This window comes from Corylus avellana, chromosome ca1 (assembly GCF_901000735.1).
Source record: "Corylus avellana chromosome ca1, CavTom2PMs-1.0".
NCBI classification, from domain to species: domain Eukaryota; kingdom Viridiplantae; phylum Streptophyta; class Magnoliopsida; order Fagales; family Betulaceae; genus Corylus; species Corylus avellana.
The window spans coordinates 36,309,073-36,331,623 of record NC_081541.1 but is presented as its reverse complement, the minus strand read 5'-3'; the positions used below and the strand labels follow the sequence as shown (position 1 = coordinate 36,331,623).

The window sequence follows — 22,551 nt, the reverse complement described above, 5'->3', positions numbered from 1 at the left end:
CCCCACCTGTCCCACAAGGTAGAAAATACAGGCAGTATCCCCACACTTTATCAGTCCATTGATTAATATTTTGTGTCCATAGATCTCCACCATACCTTGAATGAAGTGGAGGAATGGAGACCTTCTGTATAATGCTCCCAATGATGACAGCTTCCCTAAGATTGCAAGTCCTTGACTGCATGTCAAGAAAAAATTGATAAGTAATTCAATCTTATTAAAGGGTCAAGGGGCACAATCCAAGTACACAAAGTATTCAAGAGAAACACCCACTTAGGGAGAAGAAAAGGAACACAAATCCAGAAATTCTACAAAGTTAGCAAAGCAGAAACTGTTGATAGCAACCATGACCCATAAAGAGCTTTGAACAAAATATATTTCAACTCTACCACCATTCTCTCAGAACCTTCAAAATTTCAGGAATTGTATTCTCTCTAAATGCACCGCATCACGCAATGGGAGCCATCCTCCAGGCTTCTAAATTACAGTCACTACCAAAACCGGTCACTCCAACTAGCCAATAACTCCACCACCCCCGACTGGGCACCCGCTCTATGTTGCAGAAAAAAAAATGATTAAAATCTAAACAGTGAAAATTTATGACTGTACAAAGGCTATTTCCCCTGCAGCTCACATAACCATGTGATTGTCCAAAGCTAAATTAATCAGCCTTCTCTACACTGGCCTTCCATTTCTAGATTAGTTTATAAAATGATTTTAAACTAGATTAGTAGAAATACATAAGTTTGAAACATGTGTACACTTTCTATAAATGAAGCTCAAACCCTAGGATACACGATTGATGGCAACCCTTCCCCCATCTCATAATCCACAAGCTTGATTAAGGTTTGATTTGACCCTAGAACTTTGGTACACCAGAGCAGAGACATAAAGAATGGTAAATGTACGTAATAACAATCACATACCAATATCTGAAACGCCAGAGACAGCAAAGAAACAAATTGCAACAGTACATATTCATCTTAATGGTCAAGGGAAGCAATAATTACTTATCAAAAAAGAAGCATCAATTAAGTAACAAAGTCTAAAGAGCACAAACATTGAAGTGAAAGACAACATGATACTAAGTATCCTCCAATTAATAAGTGGTCGTGAGGATTGAATTCTAAGAAAACAGAAGATTAGGTATCAGTGGAAATATCTATGCTTCAAAACGCAAGCTAGTTTTTATCATCTCGCACCTGATTCCCATTTTAAGGAATTAAAGTATTCAACCTCTAACACACTGCAATTATATGAAATAATACAGAGAAAGCCAAATTGCATGCATTCCCTTCACAAATAGCATGGCTAAGAGATTTCAAAATTTTCCTAATAGTAATGGTGATGGTGCAAATAAATAAATAAATAAAATGTACATCTTTATACAACCCATCAGACACCGAGCATATCATAATTAATGTGTCTCTCTGTATCATGTCATAATTTTTCCTAATACCCATAACCTAACCATATACGTATAGTATCTTATCCGTGTCCCAGGGGCTTCCTAGGTGTTTATCAATAAACCCACACCACCGCTATACAAATCAGCATTGGTATCCTTAACTGCTCCGATATGAAAACTGAACTGACTGAAAATACCGTGTGGTCAACCGCTTATACTCTTCGGTGAGATAGACATCAAATGATTGCACTATAGCATGGGTAAATGCCGAAACAAAAAATTATGGATTAGCTGAAGATTTGCATCACAGAAGTGAAATATTCAAAGGTCGCAGGCACTATGAAGAACAAAGAAATAAAGGACTTCAAATAATTCCCTTTAGCATAAAGATATTCATACAAGATGGCTTTAAAATTACAGGAATATGCCTCTTAAACTAACAAGTATGCATGAAGACAAGAAGACAATTTTTCCATCAAAGGATAAAGTAACCACCATGGAAAAAAAAAGCAATGGAGAAAAGGCATTTCCTATAAAAGCCAAAAAATCCATTTCAAATTAACCATTAGCATGGAGAACAGATATTCACCCAACAAACTAACGGGTCAAGCTTCAGTGGAGGAGCCATGTCTCAAAAAAAAAACTATGCACAAGCGTCCACAGTTTGTACGCCAAGTTCAACAGTAAATCTTGAATAATGAAGCACATATATCAGCACATTCAACATAATTTTGGATAGTGAACTTTAAAGAACAGCAAAAATTCGTAAATATAGGTTAAAGATTGTGTACCTCACATAGAGGGAACAATATTCCTTTGAAGAATGCGGCAGGTTTGTAGAGTGACTTCTTCAATGCTTGATATAAAGCAAAATGAAGCCGCTGATTCTTCCGAATATCTTCTCTCACCCGTGGGAGTAAAACTAGTCTGTAGAAGCGTTCTGCCTTCTTTGCACCCAAATTAGAAGCAAAAATTCTTGTGGATTGATACAGAGCATTTGGTGACCAGTTCTCAGGCTCAGTCAGATATAGGACGTCCTCCCAAAGTTGCATTGAAGGGATGTGTTTGAATGCTTTGGGTATTTTGCCTGCTGTGTAACTACGAAGAAGCTTGCCAACTCTGCATAGTATGTGTACTCATGTTCAATAAATTTGTCATTTAGAATAAGATTTCTTTAAAAAATATATGTATTTCGACCACAGATTTCAGGCATGATAGCAACGGCACTTTTTATGAAAACAAAAACATTTTAAGATTTAAATAGTCAATAAAAATCAATATAAGTTAAACTCAAAAAGGGAACATAAATGAGCATTGCCCTTATCATATATAAGATATTTCGATGTGATGCAATCTTATAACAAGAAAATACATTGCTTACATACCCCTTGTATAAATCGATGATGGAGCTATCCAATTTAGGCAACGGTCGCATTTCTGCAATAAAATAAATAGAATGAGTAAAGAAGAAAATGACAACTGAACAATAATGGTAAATAAATCAAAAAAAAAAAAAAAAAAATCTGACCTCTAAACGACATTATTTATAAGATTCACTTAGGACACGTTTGGTACACAGGAATAGGCCCAGAAATGGAATAGCTATTCTTATGAAATACCTAATCCATTATTTGGTTGTGCCACCATTACTTGGAATAGTTAATTCCCCCCTAAAATGAGGAATAATCATTCCTCTCAAAAAGGTAGGAAATAGGTATTCCTCCAAGAATGGAATAGCGCTAAAAATAATATCCCAAAAAACCATTCGTCATTTTCATTCTGGTCTTCACAATGGGTGGTCGGTCACCCCAACCGAACCTCATGGGTAGCCAAGGCCACTCCCGGCATGCCATTCAGTGGCCACAACCATCAAAAGGCTTGGATCTGGTGCTCACAACCAACCCTGCGATGGTTGGGGGTGGCGCCAACCAGGAGAAGGAGAGTGTTATTCTTATATTATGTTTATTAGTCTCAGAAATTTGGTTGAAATATGATTCCATTTAGAAAATTTGGTCATTCTTGTGTTGTCACCAAACAAATGAATAGGAATGGTCATTCCATTCCAACTTCTTGTATTCCTCGTAATACGAATTCCTATTCTATAATAAGTACTCATCGTTACAGTGTATCAATCGAACCCTTAATCACTTATAGATGAACAATCCCCAAAAAAAAAAAAAAAAAAATTAAAAGAAATATATCAACCTGAAGCAGCCTTTGCATCTTTCTGTTTAATTTTTTCAACAATGATATCGGCAAGAGTACACTGGGGACCCGCATCCTTTCTTAAGAATGCCTCCAATACTCTCTCATCCTCTTCATCAATCTCCTGCATGACAAAAAAAAAAAAAAAACAAGAGATTGAGGGCTTTAATATCAAATTGAAGACTCCTATAGAAACTTCCATGAGGGGAAAGAAAAATTGATCTTTAATGATGTAAGCTAGTGGTATCACTCACCCACAAGAGTATCAAATTATATGATGCCGTATTAATTATTCATATTCCTAGAATGATGATTGCCCAAGCCACAAAGAAAAACTTAAGGGAAAAAAATATAAGAGTTTAGATTCTTAAAGGGTAGTTTTCAAAAATTAATAACAACCAATACACCACTCTGGGGTCAGTGACGTAGTTTGGCCGTGAGACCTCAATGGACAAAAGCTCAAATTCAAACCCTCAATCTCCTCTTTTTTCATGCCATAGTTTCTCAATAGCAGAAACTGAAAATTAGAAAATAAAATATAATAACAATTTACAGAGGAAAATACAAGCTCGAATCTCACTCTACCTACAAAACTAGATTGTTCTTCCGTTCTGACACGAAAAAAAAACTTAAAATCCACAATCCAAAATTTCCACTTCTTTTTTCCAACAGATTCCCAGTAACCACACATTATAAACTAAAAGCACTCACATCATAGGCGCCAAATTGGCTCTGAGTTTCAGAGAACCCAGTAAACTCATCGATGTCATCTTGTACTTCCTCGGCCTCAGTGAATCCTTGAGCGAAAACCAATGAGTTGCTGTCGTTAGGGTCTCGCCCCTCCGCCTCGTCTTGAATCTCTCTCTGTTGAGTCAAGGCTTCTTTCAGTATCTTGGAGCTCATGCCCGACGATATCAGCTTCTCCTCCGCCTGGTGCTGCTTGGGCGCTTTCGACCGCTTCTTCGATGCCACGGAGGCATCGTCGTCTGCGAGGAATGGCTGCGGATTCAGTTGCCTGCTCCTCTTCTTCGCCATCCGATCGAACACAGCCAAAACCCTTATCACCTGATCAAAAACCCTAAAACGGCTATCTCTGTGTAAAACAAAACACTTTTGTTTTAGCGCATGGGAGTTGACACCACGTGCCAATATGGTGAATATTCTTCCAAATATTATCAATGTCTCTCTCAAGATTAGGAAAAAGATAGAAATGTCCTTTTAAATTTCTCACAAAAATACTCCCATAAATTTGAGAAAAAAAAATAATTTTAAATTATAAAAAAAAAAAAAACAAAAAACAAAACAAAACAAAAATTTAATTAAAAAAAAAAGATTTTTTATTTTAAATTTTTTTTAACTGACATTTTCATTTAAAAAAAGGAAAATTTTCAATTTTTATAAAAGAAAAATCGAATTTTTTTAATTTTTTTCTTATAAAATTGATTTCTTTTTCTAATTTTTAAACTTGGCCATCGTTTGGAATTTTTTTTTTTTTTTGTTAGTTTTAGGTTTTTTTTTAAAGTTTTAGTATTTATTTTTTTTATTTTATTAAGGGTAGTTTCGTTATTATGGAGAATATTGATAATTTTTGATAATTTAGAGAGGACATTGTCACAATTGAAAATTTAGAAGATATTGTCAATTAAGTCGTAATTTAAAGGGTATATGAACTTTACCCAAATTATATGAAACTAGATTGGCACTTGGCGTGTGCTAAAACAAAAGGGTTTTGTTATGGTTTTTGATTAGCCATCGGTAGTAAGGGTTTTGGCTGGTGTTCGATCAAAATGGCGAAGAAGAAGTGCAGGCAACAGAATCCACAGCCATTCCTCATCGACCACGATGCCTTCGTCTAATTATGGATTTATTGTCAGAATAAAGTGTAAGAGTATTTCAAATTTTAATTCTTTGACAATTAAATAAATGAAAAAAAAAAAAAAACTAATTTCATATAGCAAATTCAATCAAATTAAATCACCAAAGCTCAATTAGATTATCTAAGTGATTAGACTGAGAAACCTGATCTATCTTTGCTCAAATCTATCTTGATATGGTGAGCATTGTGTTTTGCCAATTTTTTTAAAAAATTGTCATTATTATGAAAAAATATATATATATTTTTTAAAATACCAAATAAAAGAAGGACCAAAATAAAAATGATTGCTTCAGAAACTTTTTCAATTTTTTAATTTTGTTATTTTTTAAAATTAAAAAAATAAGAAAAAAGTTGACGCCAAGTTGGCCCCAAGTTGGGATTGTATCATTCCTCAGAGAAGAGATGTTAAAGGCCCAATTATTTTGCTCAACTTAGTGCCAACTTTTACCTTATTTTTTAATTTAAAAATAACAAAATAACAAAATAAAAAATTGTCTGAAACAATAATTTTTATTTTGGTTATTCTTTATTTTGTTTTTTTTTTTAAAATAAAAATTGTACTTTGCTTCAGAAACTTTTTCCTTATTTTTTAATTTAAAAAATTGAAAAAGTATATGAAGCAATAATTTTTATTTTGGTCATTCTTTTATTTGGTATTTAAAAAAAAATAAAAATTGTATTTTTGTTCATAATAATTGCCAATTATTTTTGTTAAAAAAATGGTCATTATTATGAAGAAATATATATATATATATATATATATATATATATATTTTAAATACCAAATAAAAAAATGACCAAAATAAAAATTATTGCTTCAGAAACTTTTTCAATTTTTTTTTTATTTTTTAAATTGGGGCTATATCATTCCTCAATTTATAATAGGATTAGGATCCCTTAAAAAGGAAAAAATTTATAATAGGATAATTTTAATATTTCCTACTTTTAAAAAGTCTTAAATTTTTTATTTATTAAATCTTACTTAAGTAATAAATATTCAGATGATTTATTTTAAAAAAAATTTAAAAAAAATTAAAAAAAAACCCATGATAATAATTTTAAGATTCTTACTATGGAATTGTTAGGATCCAAATCCTAGGTTTAGCCATCGTCCTCCTTATTTTTGAGATTAATATGAATTTAGTTATTAGATTTCCAAAATTCTCAAAAAAAAAAAAAAAAGATTTGCATGCATATGGGTCAAAAATAAGGAATTTAAGGACAAAATTTTCTGTCAAACTGAGTTGGAAAAATTTTCTTAAACCTACTCTATAAAAGTGACATATGTCTCTTGAACCTGTGAGATGCACGAGAATAACTTATATAGGATCTTGGTACAAACCAAGGCCTTTGTGCCCTCCAATAAGAAGGCGACACATCAGCGTGGAACACTATAACAAAAAAATGGTGTTCCACTTAATCTTTTTTCTAAAATACCTAAAACAAAACACCTTCGAAAATAATATTTTCATATTTTTCTCCAAAACCACCCCAACCACCAACCTACCGCCGGAGACGACAAAGAAAGCCGGAGATTGAAGTTATGATTAATTTTTCTGATCAGTAGCGAGATTTTTATGCACAAAGCTGTGTTATTTGCCGGAGATATTCCTATAACCAAAAATAAAAAAAGAATTATATTAATATATTTATTTCTCTTGTAGTTTTGGGCAAGAAAAAGAGAAAGAAAAGGAAAGGAGGGCAAGAGAAACGTGTGGCTGGAGAGATTTTTGAATATGCATATGATCAGCTATTGTTTCTAATTTTTTTTTTTTTTTCTTTTTTTGTTTCCTTCTCCCTTCCCTTCCCTTCCCTTTCCTTTTTGCCAATACAGTGTGAATAAATAATGAAAAACAAATATAATAAATTTGGGTGTGAGTTCATTTTTAGTGATAATCAACCTTTAATATTCCTTTGTAGGAAGAATGAGAGCAAAATTAGCGTACCCGGCATCGTCTCTAGCATTGTCTCTGGCGGCGTCTCCGGCAGTAAGTTGGTCCCTAGGGTGGTTTTGGAGAAAAATATGAAAAAGTTAATTTAGAAGGTGTTTTATTTTAGGTATTCTAGAAAAAAGATTAAGTGGAACACCATATTTTTGTTATAGTGTTCCATGCTAATGTGTCGCCTTCTTATTAAAGGGCACAAAGGCCTTGGTTTATGCCAAAACCCTATAGAAGTTATTATCGAGATGCACTTGTTTTTTTAATAGCAGAAAAAAAGTTAAAATAAATTTTAGGAATAAATGCAAAATTGGTCATTGTGGTTGGCCTAATTTACAAATCACTCTATGTGGTTTTGAAAAATAATTTATAGGTTCCTAGGGTAGGCCAAAATAACATTTTACTCCCTGAACTCATTTTTCGTTAAATGACTGAATAGAAACTGTTACATTGCCATATTACACCCAATAAAAATAAGACACGTGTTCTTTTTTATTTATGCTTAAAAAAATGACAAATAAGTTTTTTCACGTCATTTTGAGGCTCCAACACACCCTTCACGTTAAATTAAATAAACCTAATCTCTCTATATCCCTTTTGCCGCCCCCATCTTCATCTTCCCTAACAATTATTCCTGTCACCTTCATCTGCGTTTGAGATTTAGGCATCTGCGTTTTTTGACAGTGCTTTCTATGGAAACAATCTCTCCCTCTATGTGTGTCTGGGTTTTTTGTTTTTATTCTATGGCAAGTGCTTTCTGGTTTGTGTTAAATAGATGTTGGAATATGGTGGCTTTAAAAAGTAAACCGTAGATTCATCTTTTAAAAAGTGATCTTTTTTTTGAGATATGCAATTGTTTTTTTCTTTTGTGGGGCTTGTTTTGTCCCTTAGTGTGCATGTGTAAGATGGTGCTTGTGCTTGTAGGAATATTCATGTGTGGATGTAAGTCTTAACGGAAAACGCAAATGAAGATGATGGTAAGAATTGTTGAGGAAGATGAAGACGGCAGCATAGGAGATATAGAGGGATTAGGTTTATTTAATTTGACGTGGAGTATATGTTAGAACCTCAAAATGACGTGAAAAAGCTTATTTGTTATTTTTTAAAAGCATAAATAAAAAAGAACACGTGTCTTACTTTTATTGGGGGTGATGTGGCAATATAACGGTTTCCGTTAAGTCATTTAACGGAAAATGAGTTTATGGAGTAAAATATTATTTTGGCCTATCCTAGGGACCTATAAATTATTTTTTAAACCATAAGGAGTGATTTGTAAATTAGGCCAACCAAAGGGATCAATTTTGCATTTATCCCAAAATTTTATTAAAAACTCACATGCATCTCACATGTTATCCCATGTTATTAATTATTAAAAAAATGAACATATGTCACTTTTATATAGTAGGTTAAAGGAAATTCCTGCAACCCAGTTTGACGGAAAACTTTGTCCATTATTTAATGGTCGAGCTTTTATTTTGTTGTACCTAATGGTATGCATGATGTCATATCGTGAATATGTTGACACATTTTTTTAAAATTTTTAAATGACATAATAGCATATACATTATTAAATACAACAAAATAAAATATTGACATTTTCTCTTACTAAATTTTAATTATGACACATTGCGTGCGTTTTATCGACCAGATTACTTGTAGGTACTATGAGGGAGTTTTATGTGTGGTAATAGAAGATCATTTGGTATCAAAGCTAACCACTATGTCGAGTATGGGATTGAACCAAATTCGTCGAGTATGGGATCAAATGAGTTGCGACTTTGTAGTCAAGTTATAGAGAAGGTGACCTATAGCGTCGGATTAAAATGCCTTGGTACTATGTATGAGCATAGTATTAAGTCATTGAATAATAATAGATAAGTGTAGCCACCAAAAAAGAAATGGTTACCATCAGGTTAGTGTCGATAGAGTGGGGGCTATGGATATTGGCTGTGAAACGTGGTGGCATGTTACAATCCTAGTGTCCCACATGGGTTAAGTCTAATCTTAACCATGTGTATATAAGCTCTTAGGAACCCTTCCATTGCAAGCCGATTTTCAATGGTGAGTTCTACCCAAGGTTTGTGTATGTAACTCTTTGTGGAAATCAATTAACTGGTAATTTACCCCATGGTCATTTCCTAGCCTACATCCCTCGCAGGATAAGACTTATGAATCTTAATCTCTCCTAAGTGAGAGAATACAGTGGAAGACTTTAAATTACAGGAATAGAAAGCAATAACTAAACACCATAAGCATAATCACCAAAGTAAAGATAGATAATTCCTCAAATGTATCTCAATCATTTCCACTCGTATGATTCCTCCATCATCCACATGAATTTCAGCCATACCGGGTCTATGTCCTCAAAAATGACTTGGATCAAGTCCTAGGCCACCACCATTATTCAGTCAGAAGACATCTTTCTCTATGCTAGCTAAACTGTAGACTTAGTGAGAAATAACGTACACAATACTCATGCCATTCTAGTGATGAATTCTATTTGAGTAATAATATAGGTTATGCGGCGTGTGTGAATAGTAACACACGCCGCTGACGTGGCATATGCCACGTCGTTTCCCCTCATTTAAAAAAGAAAAAGAAAAATCTAAATCTAAAAGACTAAAACACGTTCGTCCCAGACCCCACACCCCAAAAAATTTCCCCCCAAACCCATTTTCCCTCCATCCCATTCTCCCAAAAACTCTCTCCACCGGCACCGGCACCAGCTCCATGATCCCACCGAAACCGGCGCCGTGATCTCCTCTCCCCCACCGTCACTGCCGCCGGCCGACCCCTTTCCTTTCTCCCTTTTTCTTCCCCAACCCATTTTATCCCCCCACAGGCACCGTGCATCCTGTCCCCTCCCCACCGTCACCGCCGCAGACGACCACCTCCACTTCCTTACATCAGCTCCAGCCGGAACCCATTCCCCCATGAGAGGCAGCTCTTCAGCTCTTCCCCCCAAACCCTAATTTTTCTGAAACCAAAATGCTCCCCAGTCCGCCATCTTCAAACGCCTGGAAGGCCACCGAAGCAGTTCATTCTGCAAGCCGCAGCTCGACAGATACAGCCACGCGTCCACCTGCTGCTACCCCCAGTCGTGGCCAATCCCCTTCGGTCACTCCTCCATCAGTTGTTGCCCGAAATTGTGGTAAGCTCACACTCCGCAAAATTTTTCACTTTGAACACTAATCCTCATAAATTGTAATTGTAATGGGTGGGTTGAGGTGAATGTGCTGTAAATGCAGAATTTACTCTGCTCCTTATGGACCTTGTATGAAAGTTTGTTTTGTTGATGATATGTTGCAGGTTTTTTGTGGTTTGTTTATGGTTTTGAGGATATTATGTTTCCTCTGTAAGAGTGTTGCTGTAGATTTTATATGTGGCTTGTTTGAGGATAGGGTCTTTTTCCTCTGTTTTGTTGGTTTTTGTTTCTGATTTGAGGCTATTGTTTAGCCCTCTGTAAGGGTTTGGTTTAATTGTTTTGGGGTGTTGGCTAGAGGTTTTCTGCTGTTTGTTGTTTTTTGGCCTCCTTCTGAATTTGGCTATTTTCAGTCTGTTAATCAGGCTTGTATTAGTTGTTGATGTGTTCTTGGTTTGTTTGTTAATGAAATTGCTTATTCAACCAAACCAAAAAAAAAAAAAAAAAAAAAAAAGAAGCAGAATTTACTGTTCATAGCATTGCTCATTTTATGTTTATAGAATTCTGAAAATAAAATTTGTTGCTGCCTCTGTACATGTTAATTTTAGTATTTTACCAATAAAAGAAAAGGCCAAGGTGGAGTCTCAAAATTCTAGTGCTTTGATCAGAAGAAAGGATTTTTGCTGGTTTCAAACACAAGCCCATGCAGCCTACCAAAAAAATTAAAACTCAACAATTTTGCTTAAAACATCAACAATGTTTAGAAGGCAGCTGTTTTGACACAGTGGTATCAAAGCAGTGGAAGAACCTGAAGAAGAAAGTGAATGAGTGGAAGGAAGAGAATGAAAAGCCTGACTAACAAAGAACCGGTCACAGAACTAAGATTGACTTGTTACAGAATTAAACAAAGACAGAAATTAAGACTATTCCAATGGGTTTTTGGGATAACTACATGCTTAGAAAAATAAAAAAATCTTGAACAAGTGAGTAAAGGAGAGAGGTGGAAGAATAAAGGTAATAAACCATTGGATTTAAATATATGTTGTTTGTGCAGAAAGTTTTATTGAAAAGATGCATAATTGGTGAGACCCATTTAAAGAATCTTCTAGTTTGTGTTCTTAAGAAATTAGGACTTCAAAATCTAATAAGATGTAACAAAAATGGTGGAGGTGGGGAAAGTGGTAGAGTGGTTTGGTGGTGCTTGATGTAATGTGGCAGAGGTGGTCGACACTAGTCAAATATATGATTTGTAAAAGTTCACGAACATAATTTAAGGTAAGAATAATTTTTAAAATCGCAAAATTTGATAATCAGGATTGCCAAAATCCCTTCTTTGTTAATGCGTAAGGAAATAAACATTCAGAAATGACATGTTATATCATATGAAATCAATATAGAAAAACACTGGAAATTCACTTAAATTGTTTCAAGAGATGTCAAAGCAGTGTAAAATTTGTACCATGAATTCAAACATTAATTTCGAAGATACATTAATGACTAATGTTGGAGGGTCTGAGTTGCAATAGGCTTTCATTTCCAACCAAGTTTTTCAATTAATATTGCTTCAAAGAACTTTGATGATTAAGATATTGATTTGAAATTATATTTATATTTTCAATGAAGTTAGCACTACACAACATAAAACTTGTGAGCAGATTGCCTATTAAACTCTAAACAAATTCCATTAATTCTTTGGTGAACGCTCAGCTACTCCTGACACCAAATACTTCCATCTACAACAACCATCCATCAAGACCACATAGGAATCTTGAACTAAGAAAAAATTCTAGAATTAAAGAACTCATCTACATGATATCAGTAAAACAAGTCCTGGTATAGATTTAAGATATTACACTTACTAGAAACAGAAGATAACAGAAAAGCTAGTAATAAAACCGAGGGAGCAAACCATGTAATGAAGGACTGCAAATGGTCAATGCAATCTAGTAGTAATAATAATAAAAGCAATTGACTACATACCCGAAGATTGGGACCCCTCAGAAGCAATGGAGTTACGGGTAGATTGGAACAACTCAGAACCGGCAGGGTTAGTGGTAGCTTGGGAGCATTTAGAACCACCTATGCGCTTAGAAGCAGCTCCATTTTGAGAAACCTTCAAAAATGCTCAAATAGTTAAACCTTAAGACATTAACTTAAACATCACAACTCGTTCAAAAGCTCAACAACAAATACTTACCACCTGAGCATCCTTGAACGAACTTGTTCCATTGGCATCTTTAAAACTTTCATAAGAGCTCTTTTGCTCAGCTTCTTCCGGAGAAACATCTACGAAAGCTGTTAGTACAAGTTGGATTAGAGTTCTAATATGAAAGCTCCTTCCAGGATCTTTTTCTATTTAAAGTCAAACTCTTTTTAATTTTATTGGCAAGTGACAAAAATCTAGTTGAACTCAATTTCGGTAGAACTTAAGGTATGGAGAAGAACTTTGAAAATTTTACAACCCAAATTGTTTGATATTGCAGTAGACAAAGCAGCTTGAATCTATTGAAAATCCTTTGATATTTTGAGGTATATGCATCAAATTAATTGTATATTTATTGCTAGACTTACTTGAATCTATTGAAAACTTTGATTTACTTGATGTGGTGCAAGTTACTGGGATGGGAACAAATTTTACATAAGATCTTATTATTGGTCATTGGAAGGAGGTCTAGGGGCTGATTTTTCGAAATTGGTTTAAATTTGTAGTGTCATGAAAGTTTTATGCTATTTTTATAAGTCAATATTGAAATCATGCTAAAACCAGCCAAATTATTTTCATGAAAAAAAAATCCAGAAGGACATTAATCACCTTTCCAATATACTAAACAATGCAGCACATGACATGCACAAGCTATAACTGGAGAAATCAGCCTAAACCCTTCAAAGCTAGTGACACTACAAAGGACAATCAAGATTGGGTAAATAATACTACTATTGACAATAGTAAATACTAATATCAATAGTAACCAAGAAATTTCTCATTCATTGTTCCCATAAATCAATTTGAAGACAGTTCCTTTTTATAGTCGTGAACAACATGAACCCTAATTTCCTTTCTACTAGTCAAGAGCCATTTCTTTATCATAGGACTAAATTATTCTAACTTAGTCTAAGCAACGTCCTTCAAAATTATGTTTTCCTTCCAAAAACCCTTAACTCATACCAACTTTAGATAAGTGCGCTATCATTCTACAATGTAATTAAAGCTAATCTTAATCTCTTCATCATTCTTTTATATTTTATACCATCTTTCATAACTCCTCAAATTGTCCTCCGCCTTGACATCCTCATTATAACTATATCATTTCATAGTTTCCCAACATCTTGCTCAGTAAAGCTTCATTGGATGTACTTTTTTCTTTTTTACTTTGCAGTTATTGATAAGTTATTATGCACCCAACAGGTCTTGTATCTATGACCTCACCCTCCACCCCATTCTTATTGGGGAGGAGGGGCATTGAGCTAGGGATAGCACTTCTCATGATTGCTCTTAGATCATATAAAACCAGAAAAATGTCTCTACATTACTCTTAACTACAACGAAAAATATAATGCAAAAGATATTGATGTTTTTCAGCACATCAAGGAATGGTATTGTTTGAGCCTAACCACGGCAAGTAGACTGTAATTCAGAGAGCCTTTTGTTTGCTGGGCTGAAAGTTCTCTAATTCCTCTTTCAAATTCTGTACTTTCTTTGATTTCAGCCACCCTTTTGTTTGCTAGTTTTGAATTTCTCTAATTATCTTTTACATTTTGCTAATTTGAGATTGATTGATGTAGGATAGTGCAACATGCAGGTTCTTCAAAGGCAACTGCATCCCAGCCCCTAAGCTCCTCACAACCACCTGCATACCAAAGCTGCATACCAAAGATTTGATGTTAGCGAGATGTAATAGCTGGGATAATTCAGTGTCGTGTTGATGTAATTGATTGGTTTATCTAGATGTTACTGAGAAAATTTTTGTAAAGCTGACAATTTTTACATTTTTTTTGTAATCATTTTTATTATAGAATTTGTCTTGTTTCAAGCTAATGGGTTGTTGGTGTATTTCATCTATTCTGACCACATGATTGCACAATTTCAGATTCTCTTATGCCGTGTACAGAAAATGGAAAAAAAAACCTAAATGAGCAGACATCAAGAAATTAGGTTCTTATTTCAACAAGAGATGAAATTCTTTCAATAGAAAGAACAAAGCTTTAAGCAAATATTTTTTGCAATTAGGTATCCGAGGCTTGTGACACAAACTTAATAAAATATGAAACAAACTTGTATAATGCAACCATAAAATGTACATAAATTATTCTTCTGTCATCATCCTCAAAGGTTCAAAGTACAACAAACAACCAAAAAAATTACAATTCAAGAGAATGCCGCAATAAAGTTCTACATCATTCAGGGGAACAATTCATGAGAAAGAGTAGCACAACCCATTTATGAACTAAGTTTCGTTTACATCAATTTCTCAAATCTACAAATTTCAACTTGAGTTTGAACTTAATAAGTGTGGAGGGCACCAATAGCTGTGATCATCTAATGTTGCAGCAGACTCCCCTGTAGCTGAAAAATGAGGGATCGCCCTTCGTTTGGCAACTACAAGATGTAATAACTCAAACTCCAAGCTTTTAGTGCTGATCTGACAAACTAATTTATAAGAAAGCTGAGATTTCCATGATACACATCAAATGACCAATTTAAGGTGGAAAAGGCATATTTCAAGGAGGATGTGGATCTCTTGTCATCAACATCGTGCGTCCGCCCAGCACACTTATCTGCAAAGAAGTTAAGATGGAATCAATTCTGACTCAAAGTAGATGGGCTAAGACTTTGCTTAGTTGGGTTAACAAATTGGAAAACCAATAGAAGCTCTACAAAACTCTGCCCTATCAACTGCTAAAAACAAAACCAAATTTCATTTCAAACCAAATTTCGTCTCTTAAAAAACAAAACAAAACCAAATTTCGTTTCAAATTCATAACTTCAAAGCCCTAAAATTTTACCCATTTTGGAAATCAAACAAAACAACCACCACTATATCTTAACAATACACAGATTAAATAGATCCCATCATCTAAGAAATTTGAGCAGGCAATGGGCAAAAACTCAAAGATCGGAAAAGAGTGAAAATGCAAACCGTGTTTTTTGTTTTTTTATGGCTGTAATTATAACAGACAATGAAAAATATATAGAATAGTGCAGATTGTAATTGGAAAAGACAATGACAATGAAGATATTTATTATAGAACTGAATGGTTACAATAGATATATGAAGATAAATGATAAAATATTTAGCCAGGCCTCATTAACACAAGAATATTAAATAGATAAATATTAAATAGATGAACATTAATGGCAGGAAATATTTATGGTTGATTCGAGGTAGCCAGGCCTCCCAACATGGAAATAATTCCAAATAAGATTCAGCTTCCTTTCTCCTCATGTGATTTCTCTTTAAATAAACAAATTTTCTCATTTGAATTCGACCAAATCCGACTCCTCATAACTGCCCAAGATTGACGCCCATTTAAGCAAGTTTCTAAATTTAAATTTCACCAAATCAAATTTATCTTATTTGCCCAAGATTGAAGCGCCACTCAATCAATCTCAAATTAGCAAAATGTAAAAGATAATTAGAGAAATTCAAAACCAGCAAACAAAAGGGTGGCTGAAATCAAAGAAAGTACAGAATTTGAAAGAGGAATTAGAGAACTTTCAACCTAGCAAACAAAACGCTCTCTGAATTTATCTATATTTGAACCAAAATAGCACATCACCCATGTGTTAAATCTATTTGTCATGAAGAATGCTCAAGATTTTTTGTTCATTCTATCCTGGAAACAATCGAATTGACACCAAAAACCAACCACCAAAGAGAAAACACATAAAAAAAAAATTAAAAAAAAAAACCGAAAATAGAAACATCTCCACAAACCGATCTGGTAAAAAAAACTCTTTGGAAACTAGTTTAAAAAAAAAAAAAAAAAAAATTGCTAGTGGTTCTCTTCGAGAACAAGTTGAAGTTTAAAAAAAGAAAAAGAAAGAGAAAGGCAGAAATGCTTCACATTCTTCCTCCATATCTGCAGAACTCTGCCCTATCAACAGCTGAAAACAAAACCAAATTTCGTTTCAAATTCATAACTTCAAAGCTCTAAAATTTTACCCATTTTGGAAATCAAACAAAACAACCACCACTATATCTTAAAAATACACAGATTAAATAGATCCCATCATCTAAGAAATTTGAGCAAGCAATGGGCAAAAAATCAAAGATCGGAAAAGAGTGAAAATGCAAACCGTGTTGTTTAGCGGGTGTTGCCGAGAGAGAGAGAAGAGCGTGGGGAGAGAAGCACCGGATGTTTGACGGCGGCTCCTTAGGCAACTCCGGATTTCCACCGGATCGTTCCCTTGCGCCAAGCATTACTCGATTTTGAGAGAGGGGTATGCGATTTTGAATGGGTTTGGGGAAAAATTTGGGGGAAAATGGCCGTGGGAATGCTTTTTGTTGGGGAATGGGCTTTGACGCGTTTTTAATTTTTTTTTTAAATGTGGGGAAATGACGTGGCATATGCCACGTCAGCGGTGTGCATTACTGTTCACGCACGCCGCGTAACCTGTATCATTACTCATTCTATTTAGTAAAGTATGCAACATTTTAAGCATGACAGTTATCCATGAATGCAATATAGATATAGTACATGTTTATAATCATGAGAAATAGTGATAGTTCAATAATATGGTTTACCCGAAATATTACCCATTCTCAACAGGGTTGGCACTGTCCTAAGGGACTTGTAATACAATGTCGGTGCCCCAACCATTGTACAATATTGTCCATAACACTAGCAGCCCAACCAAGTCCGACCTCGGGTGGCCCATGCTACTAATGATATTGTCTTGTAGTGACCAACCATTAGGCAATGGCTGCGCCGATTACGAATAATTATTGGATCCAAGGCCCTTATAACACACACACATTTGACCATAAGGTTAACATGTATAGTAAGCCCATGGCCGTTATCCCGCATATACCGATGTACCATGTCATACGATGCAATTAATCTTATCCGTATTTTACATGCATGCTTTTACAAATCTCAATGTCATTATCTTGTTAAGTAGCACATTTTCATAAAAAATAGAGTTCATGGTGCAGCAAAGTGTATATTGTAAGAGTTGAAAATATGCATGTTTTGGTACACAAAATAGTTGTGCAATGCTGGAAAATAAATGGCAAGCATTATGTGAGTTAGAACTCACCTCAGTCATACAAATACTCCGAAAAGTCCTCCAAAGGTTTCGGGTTCTCCAAATCTGTGGAAAACCTAACATTAGTCCTAAGTCCAAACTGGAACAAACCTAAGACATGAAAACAGGAGCTATGGAACGACTGGCCCAAGTGGCGTTCTCCTGGAGCACTTTTGGGCGAGCGTTCGGTCTCTTGGCCGAATGTTCGACCAGAAGGTTTAAGTGGAACCTCATTTGGTCCAAACATCCTCCTAGACCTCCTAAACTGTCCTAGGGCTATTAAAAGGATTTCTAGCACCTCCTATCCCAAAAACAATGTCTCTATGTATAAGAAAATACGCTCAACGAGAATGAGATGCTTAGGCCAAGATTAAAAACATAACCTTGCTAGAAGTTCAAACCAATAGCTAAGTTTAACTAGAAAAGCATGATAACAACTATAAAGATAAACTTAGGTGTTGAAGGTTACCTCATTGAAGTAAGGCCTCCAAGAAACCATTTCTTCTCCTCCAAGAACTCACAAAATGCACAAAAACACTCACACATAGATTCTAGAGGACACAAGAGCGAAAATACGGCTTAAGGGTCGATAGGGGTAGGGTATTTATAGGTGGAAAAAGCTATGAGCGCTGCAGGGGTAGTTTTGAAAAGCAGCGAACGTTCGCGTACTGTTTACCCAGCTGTTTAAAGGTTGCATCGTACGTTCGGGCGTTATCCAGTGGTCAACCAAAAGTCAACGAACGTTCGGCCGGTCCCCACGCGTACATTCGTGTACTATATGCAGGCAAACGTTTGTGTGGTCCCCCTTGCAAATGTTCAGTCAAAAAGTCCAAAATTTTCAAAATGCCCTTTCAACTGTTCCTAGTGACTCAAAGTTCAAATTAACACTCTTACTAAGCTACCCAAGCTTAATTAATTGTTTGAGTCACTACAGTATCATTTAGAACCAGTTGTAAGAGCCATTTATGTGGATATTGCCGCGAGAGAGGCCCAACTACTGAAACGAATGGGCATTGCTGCATGAGATTTTAAACTGGGCTTGAAATTGTTGATACAGCATGAGTTTGCAAAACTTAAAGACAAATAATAATAATAAATAAATAAATAAAAGAGAGAAATGGAAGAAGAAGGATTGACCTGCATAATGCACATGGCTCTTACAGTTAGGAATTCTACATTTTTTCAGACTATAAAACTTCCAATTGATAAATAATTTTTTTTCTTTATAAATAGTTGGTATAACAAAAAGAAATGATAAAAATGATTTTTTTTAAAAAAATTTTTAATTTATTTTATTTTATTATTATTATTATTATTTTTTATCAAATTAAGTACTCATAGGAGAAGTGAGTTATAATGAAGCATTAAAGTATGAATTAAATAATTAATTTTTTTTTTTATTGGCGTAAGTGTTTTTTTTTTTTTTGTAAAAAAAAAAAAAAATTAGGATAATTGTGGCACATAATCATTAGTTGAAGTTGAACATGTTCAGATGATATAGAGTGGTGCTTTGTTTTGTTTTCTTTTTTTTTTTTTTGAGTTGAGAGTGGTGTTTTGAATCCTCCTATTAGATGGGCAGATGTTAAATCATTGGAAGAAGAAAACTTTAGAAGCTAATACTTGTGGACTTGGTTTTGGGTCTACAATTTACAACTTGTGGAGGAACAGAAATGAAATCAGACATGCTGGTCATCCTCGTACAGAAGAGCAAATTTTGCAGCAAATTCATTGGGAGTTAAGCATTGGACAAAAGGCAAGTTTCGGTTTACTGCTAGAAATGCTGAGCTTTGCTGTTCTTGGGGGTATTAATAAGGATAAAAATTACTCAATCATCCAATAAAAAAGAAAGAAAAAAAGAACACGTTCAGATGAATAGTAGAGCCACACATAAAATTGAAGTTAACATTCAGATCACATAATAGATTCTTCTCAGTTGGTTAGCCATGACATAATTAAAATTTGAATTTTTCATAACACACAATCAAATTAGAATCAAAGTGATACCAGTAATTCATATGCAAGAGATGGATGTTTCCTGTGGAATACAAAATAATAGTTAATGTGATGAAGGGAGCATGTCATTCATTTTTCTTAGCAGTCTAACCAGAAGAGTTGGACAGAATTACTGGACTTATAACCCTTTCTCTGCTCTTCATAGGAGAAGATATTCGGTCTTTTGACCATTCTTCTAGGGCCTCACGATGGAGTGCGTTCATCCGAATATAAGGGCGTCTTTCTTGGATTAGCCTTTCGGCCTTTTTCCAATCTTCCACCACGCCTAGAGCCACTAATAGAGCACACATGACAGCAACACTTCTTCCATGGCCTAAAACAGAAAGAAATAACAAGGGCAAAGAAAAAGTCAACTACAACACCTTGCTACTTGAACTTATCAAACCAGATTAGGCCAGAAAAGAAATACATGTAATGAATAGCAGCAGATCTGAATAACAAATAAATAATTCTTATGTCATTTCATCTCAACGCTATAATTTCATAGTTTATATAGAAACTCTTAGGATATAGGTTCAACTAGTCCTAGTTGTAATATGCCTTTATTCTCTCATTAAGAAAAATGATCATATGGCTCCTTGCTAGCAACCTAGTGCTTATAAAAGTTCTAGATATGAATTGCAACAATCACTATGCAGGCAACCTAAAAATGAAATCCCATGCCATCAAACATGTTCTACTACTGTCAGAATGCTAGAAATTTTATGAGAGAACCTGAGACCCATGCCAACCTATTCACCATTTACCTCACAGAAGTTGAAGAAAAGAAGAAACTCACAGAAGGTGTAAGGAAAAACACTGATGTGATTATTGAGGAAGAAAAGGATAATACCTATTGGGGGGAAGTTCCTATTACTGCCTAGTAAAGGAGATAATGGCAGTGGTGATATACTACTGAAGTTCTTGAGGGCTAGAGAGTTCAATGCCAATGAAGCTTTTGAAATATTAAGGAATGCCCTTCAATGGAGGAAAGAAAAACAACATCGATTCGATCCTGAAGGAGAACTTTGATGCTAATCTTGACGCCAAGGCAACCCAGTATGCTACAACAATTTTGACTTGTTTGGGGATAATGAGATGTATAACAGCATACTTGGGACCGAAGAGAACTTTTACCCTCTATCTAGGCTGAGGCATTCTTGGTAAAAAATTCACTTTTGAATTTAAAACTTTGCATGCATAAATTGATTCAATTGATACCGATTTCTCAATGGACATCCTAGTAATGAACTCTTCCACAATCTGCACTAAATTTATCCTGTGGAATTTTAAAAAGGCCAAAGCCCTGGACATGCAAGGAGTGTGTGTGTGTGTGTGCTTGGCATTTGGGGGGGGGGGGGGGCGCCCAAAAGGCTCCTTGCAAAGAAAAAAGATAAAAATAAATAAAAAGGAAAAAAAAAAGGAATGAAAAATATGCCAGTCAATATAAAAATAAATATAAGAAAACATTTTGCTCTCATATTACATTTCCTGTTTTCAATAACTTTTCTATTTCTCTCCATTCAAACGCATTTGAATATGGAAATTAATTTATGGCCAACTTGCATTGTGAAGGAACAGTATTATTTTGTTCCTGTACCTACTCTACATTACACACCAGCAAAAGAAATTTTGTCCAGAATTTGCACTGAAGTCGGGAATCTCAATTGTGGTCAGCTATAGAACTTTCTAAATCTGGTTACTGTCAGGCTACCCTGTGTCAGCTGATACATGAAGATTAGAGCCAATAGTCCAATACAGACCCATGTGCACCCTTCATAGGACAACTCAACCCCGCCCCTCCCACACCAAACCAAACTTTTGAATTTTGAAAACACCAGCAGTAGAAACATCCATTTTCTTATTTCTCTGCTCCAGATATCCACTCATTGCCAAAGTCGACTATCCGATTCAAAGAAAATAAAAATGAAATAAAGTGGCAGCAAACTCCATCTATAACGAAAACCACACACATTCAAAGATTTTAGTTCATAATGATTTTATTTGAAGCGGCAACAGTACGGCACATGACGCAGGATCCTATAGTTTAGCACCTAACAACAAAGAATCTAAGAATTCTGGAGTTGATTTAGAGGATACTGATGGGTCTTATCCAGATCAGTACAGATTAGGTCCATAGGTCATGTTTGGGCTGGGATTTTAGTATTTAGGGCTGGAAGAATCCGAGTAAAAGGGTTGGAACAACATAAACGGAAAGTAGAAAGAAAAATTTTTTTGGAAAAAAAGAAGAAGATCAACCTAGAATCATACTAATGTTTTTTAGCATCACCCCTATGAGAAGATGCATGATGCATTAAACAAGCAGCTGTGTTTCTCCATATCTTTAATTGCCCTGTGAAAATATCAGTACATAACGTACATAGGTCTCAACCTACGCTGCTTCTCACTGACTTCTGAAAACATTAATGCATGCCTTATATAAGCCTCTACCTACAAAAATTTTTTGTGACTTCAGGAAAAATTAATGATGTCTTATATAGATCTCGGATATTAAAGCCCAACTAAACAGCTGCTGGGAACAGCGCGGAAAGACTGAAATACCTAACTTGTAAAATTAGGATCTCGCTTTGGTGCGGTAGGTAGCCCAAAACGACCTAGTTTGGGGTTGTTTTGGGCAATAAAAAAATAATTTTTTTAAAGTAATAATATAATATTTATTAAATATTATCAATAATTAAAAAATAAAAATATTAAAAAACTAAAAGTATTAAAAAAATAAAA

General features: G+C 34.8%; 2 protein-coding genes across 2 annotated transcripts in view; both read right to left on the bottom strand.

The window, feature by feature from the left end:
* LOC132171164 (bystin-like) overlaps positions 1-4,759 on the bottom strand; it is a 4,966-nt gene extending 207 nt beyond the window's left edge. Inside the window, exons 1-5 of the mRNA XM_059582410.1 lie at positions 4,322-4,759; positions 3,611-3,734; positions 2,791-2,842; positions 2,197-2,524; positions 96-175 (exon numbers count right to left, since the gene is read on the bottom strand). Coding sequence (XP_059438393.1) covers positions 96-175; positions 2,197-2,524; positions 2,791-2,842; positions 3,611-3,734; positions 4,322-4,645 — 908 coding nt within the window. The 5' untranslated portion in view covers positions 4,646-4,759. The remainder of the gene's footprint in view (positions 1-95; positions 176-2,196; positions 2,525-2,790; positions 2,843-3,610; positions 3,735-4,321) is intronic.
* A 15,007-nt stretch (positions 4,760-19,766) lies between these two features.
* The window catches only part of LOC132161721 (uncharacterized), an 8,890-nt gene continuing 6,105 nt past the window's right edge, over positions 19,767-22,551 (bottom strand). Inside the window, exon 2 of the mRNA XM_059571906.1 lies at positions 19,767-20,143. Coding sequence (XP_059427889.1) covers positions 19,917-20,143 — 227 coding nt within the window. The 3' untranslated portion in view covers positions 19,767-19,916. The remainder of the gene's footprint in view (positions 20,144-22,551) is intronic.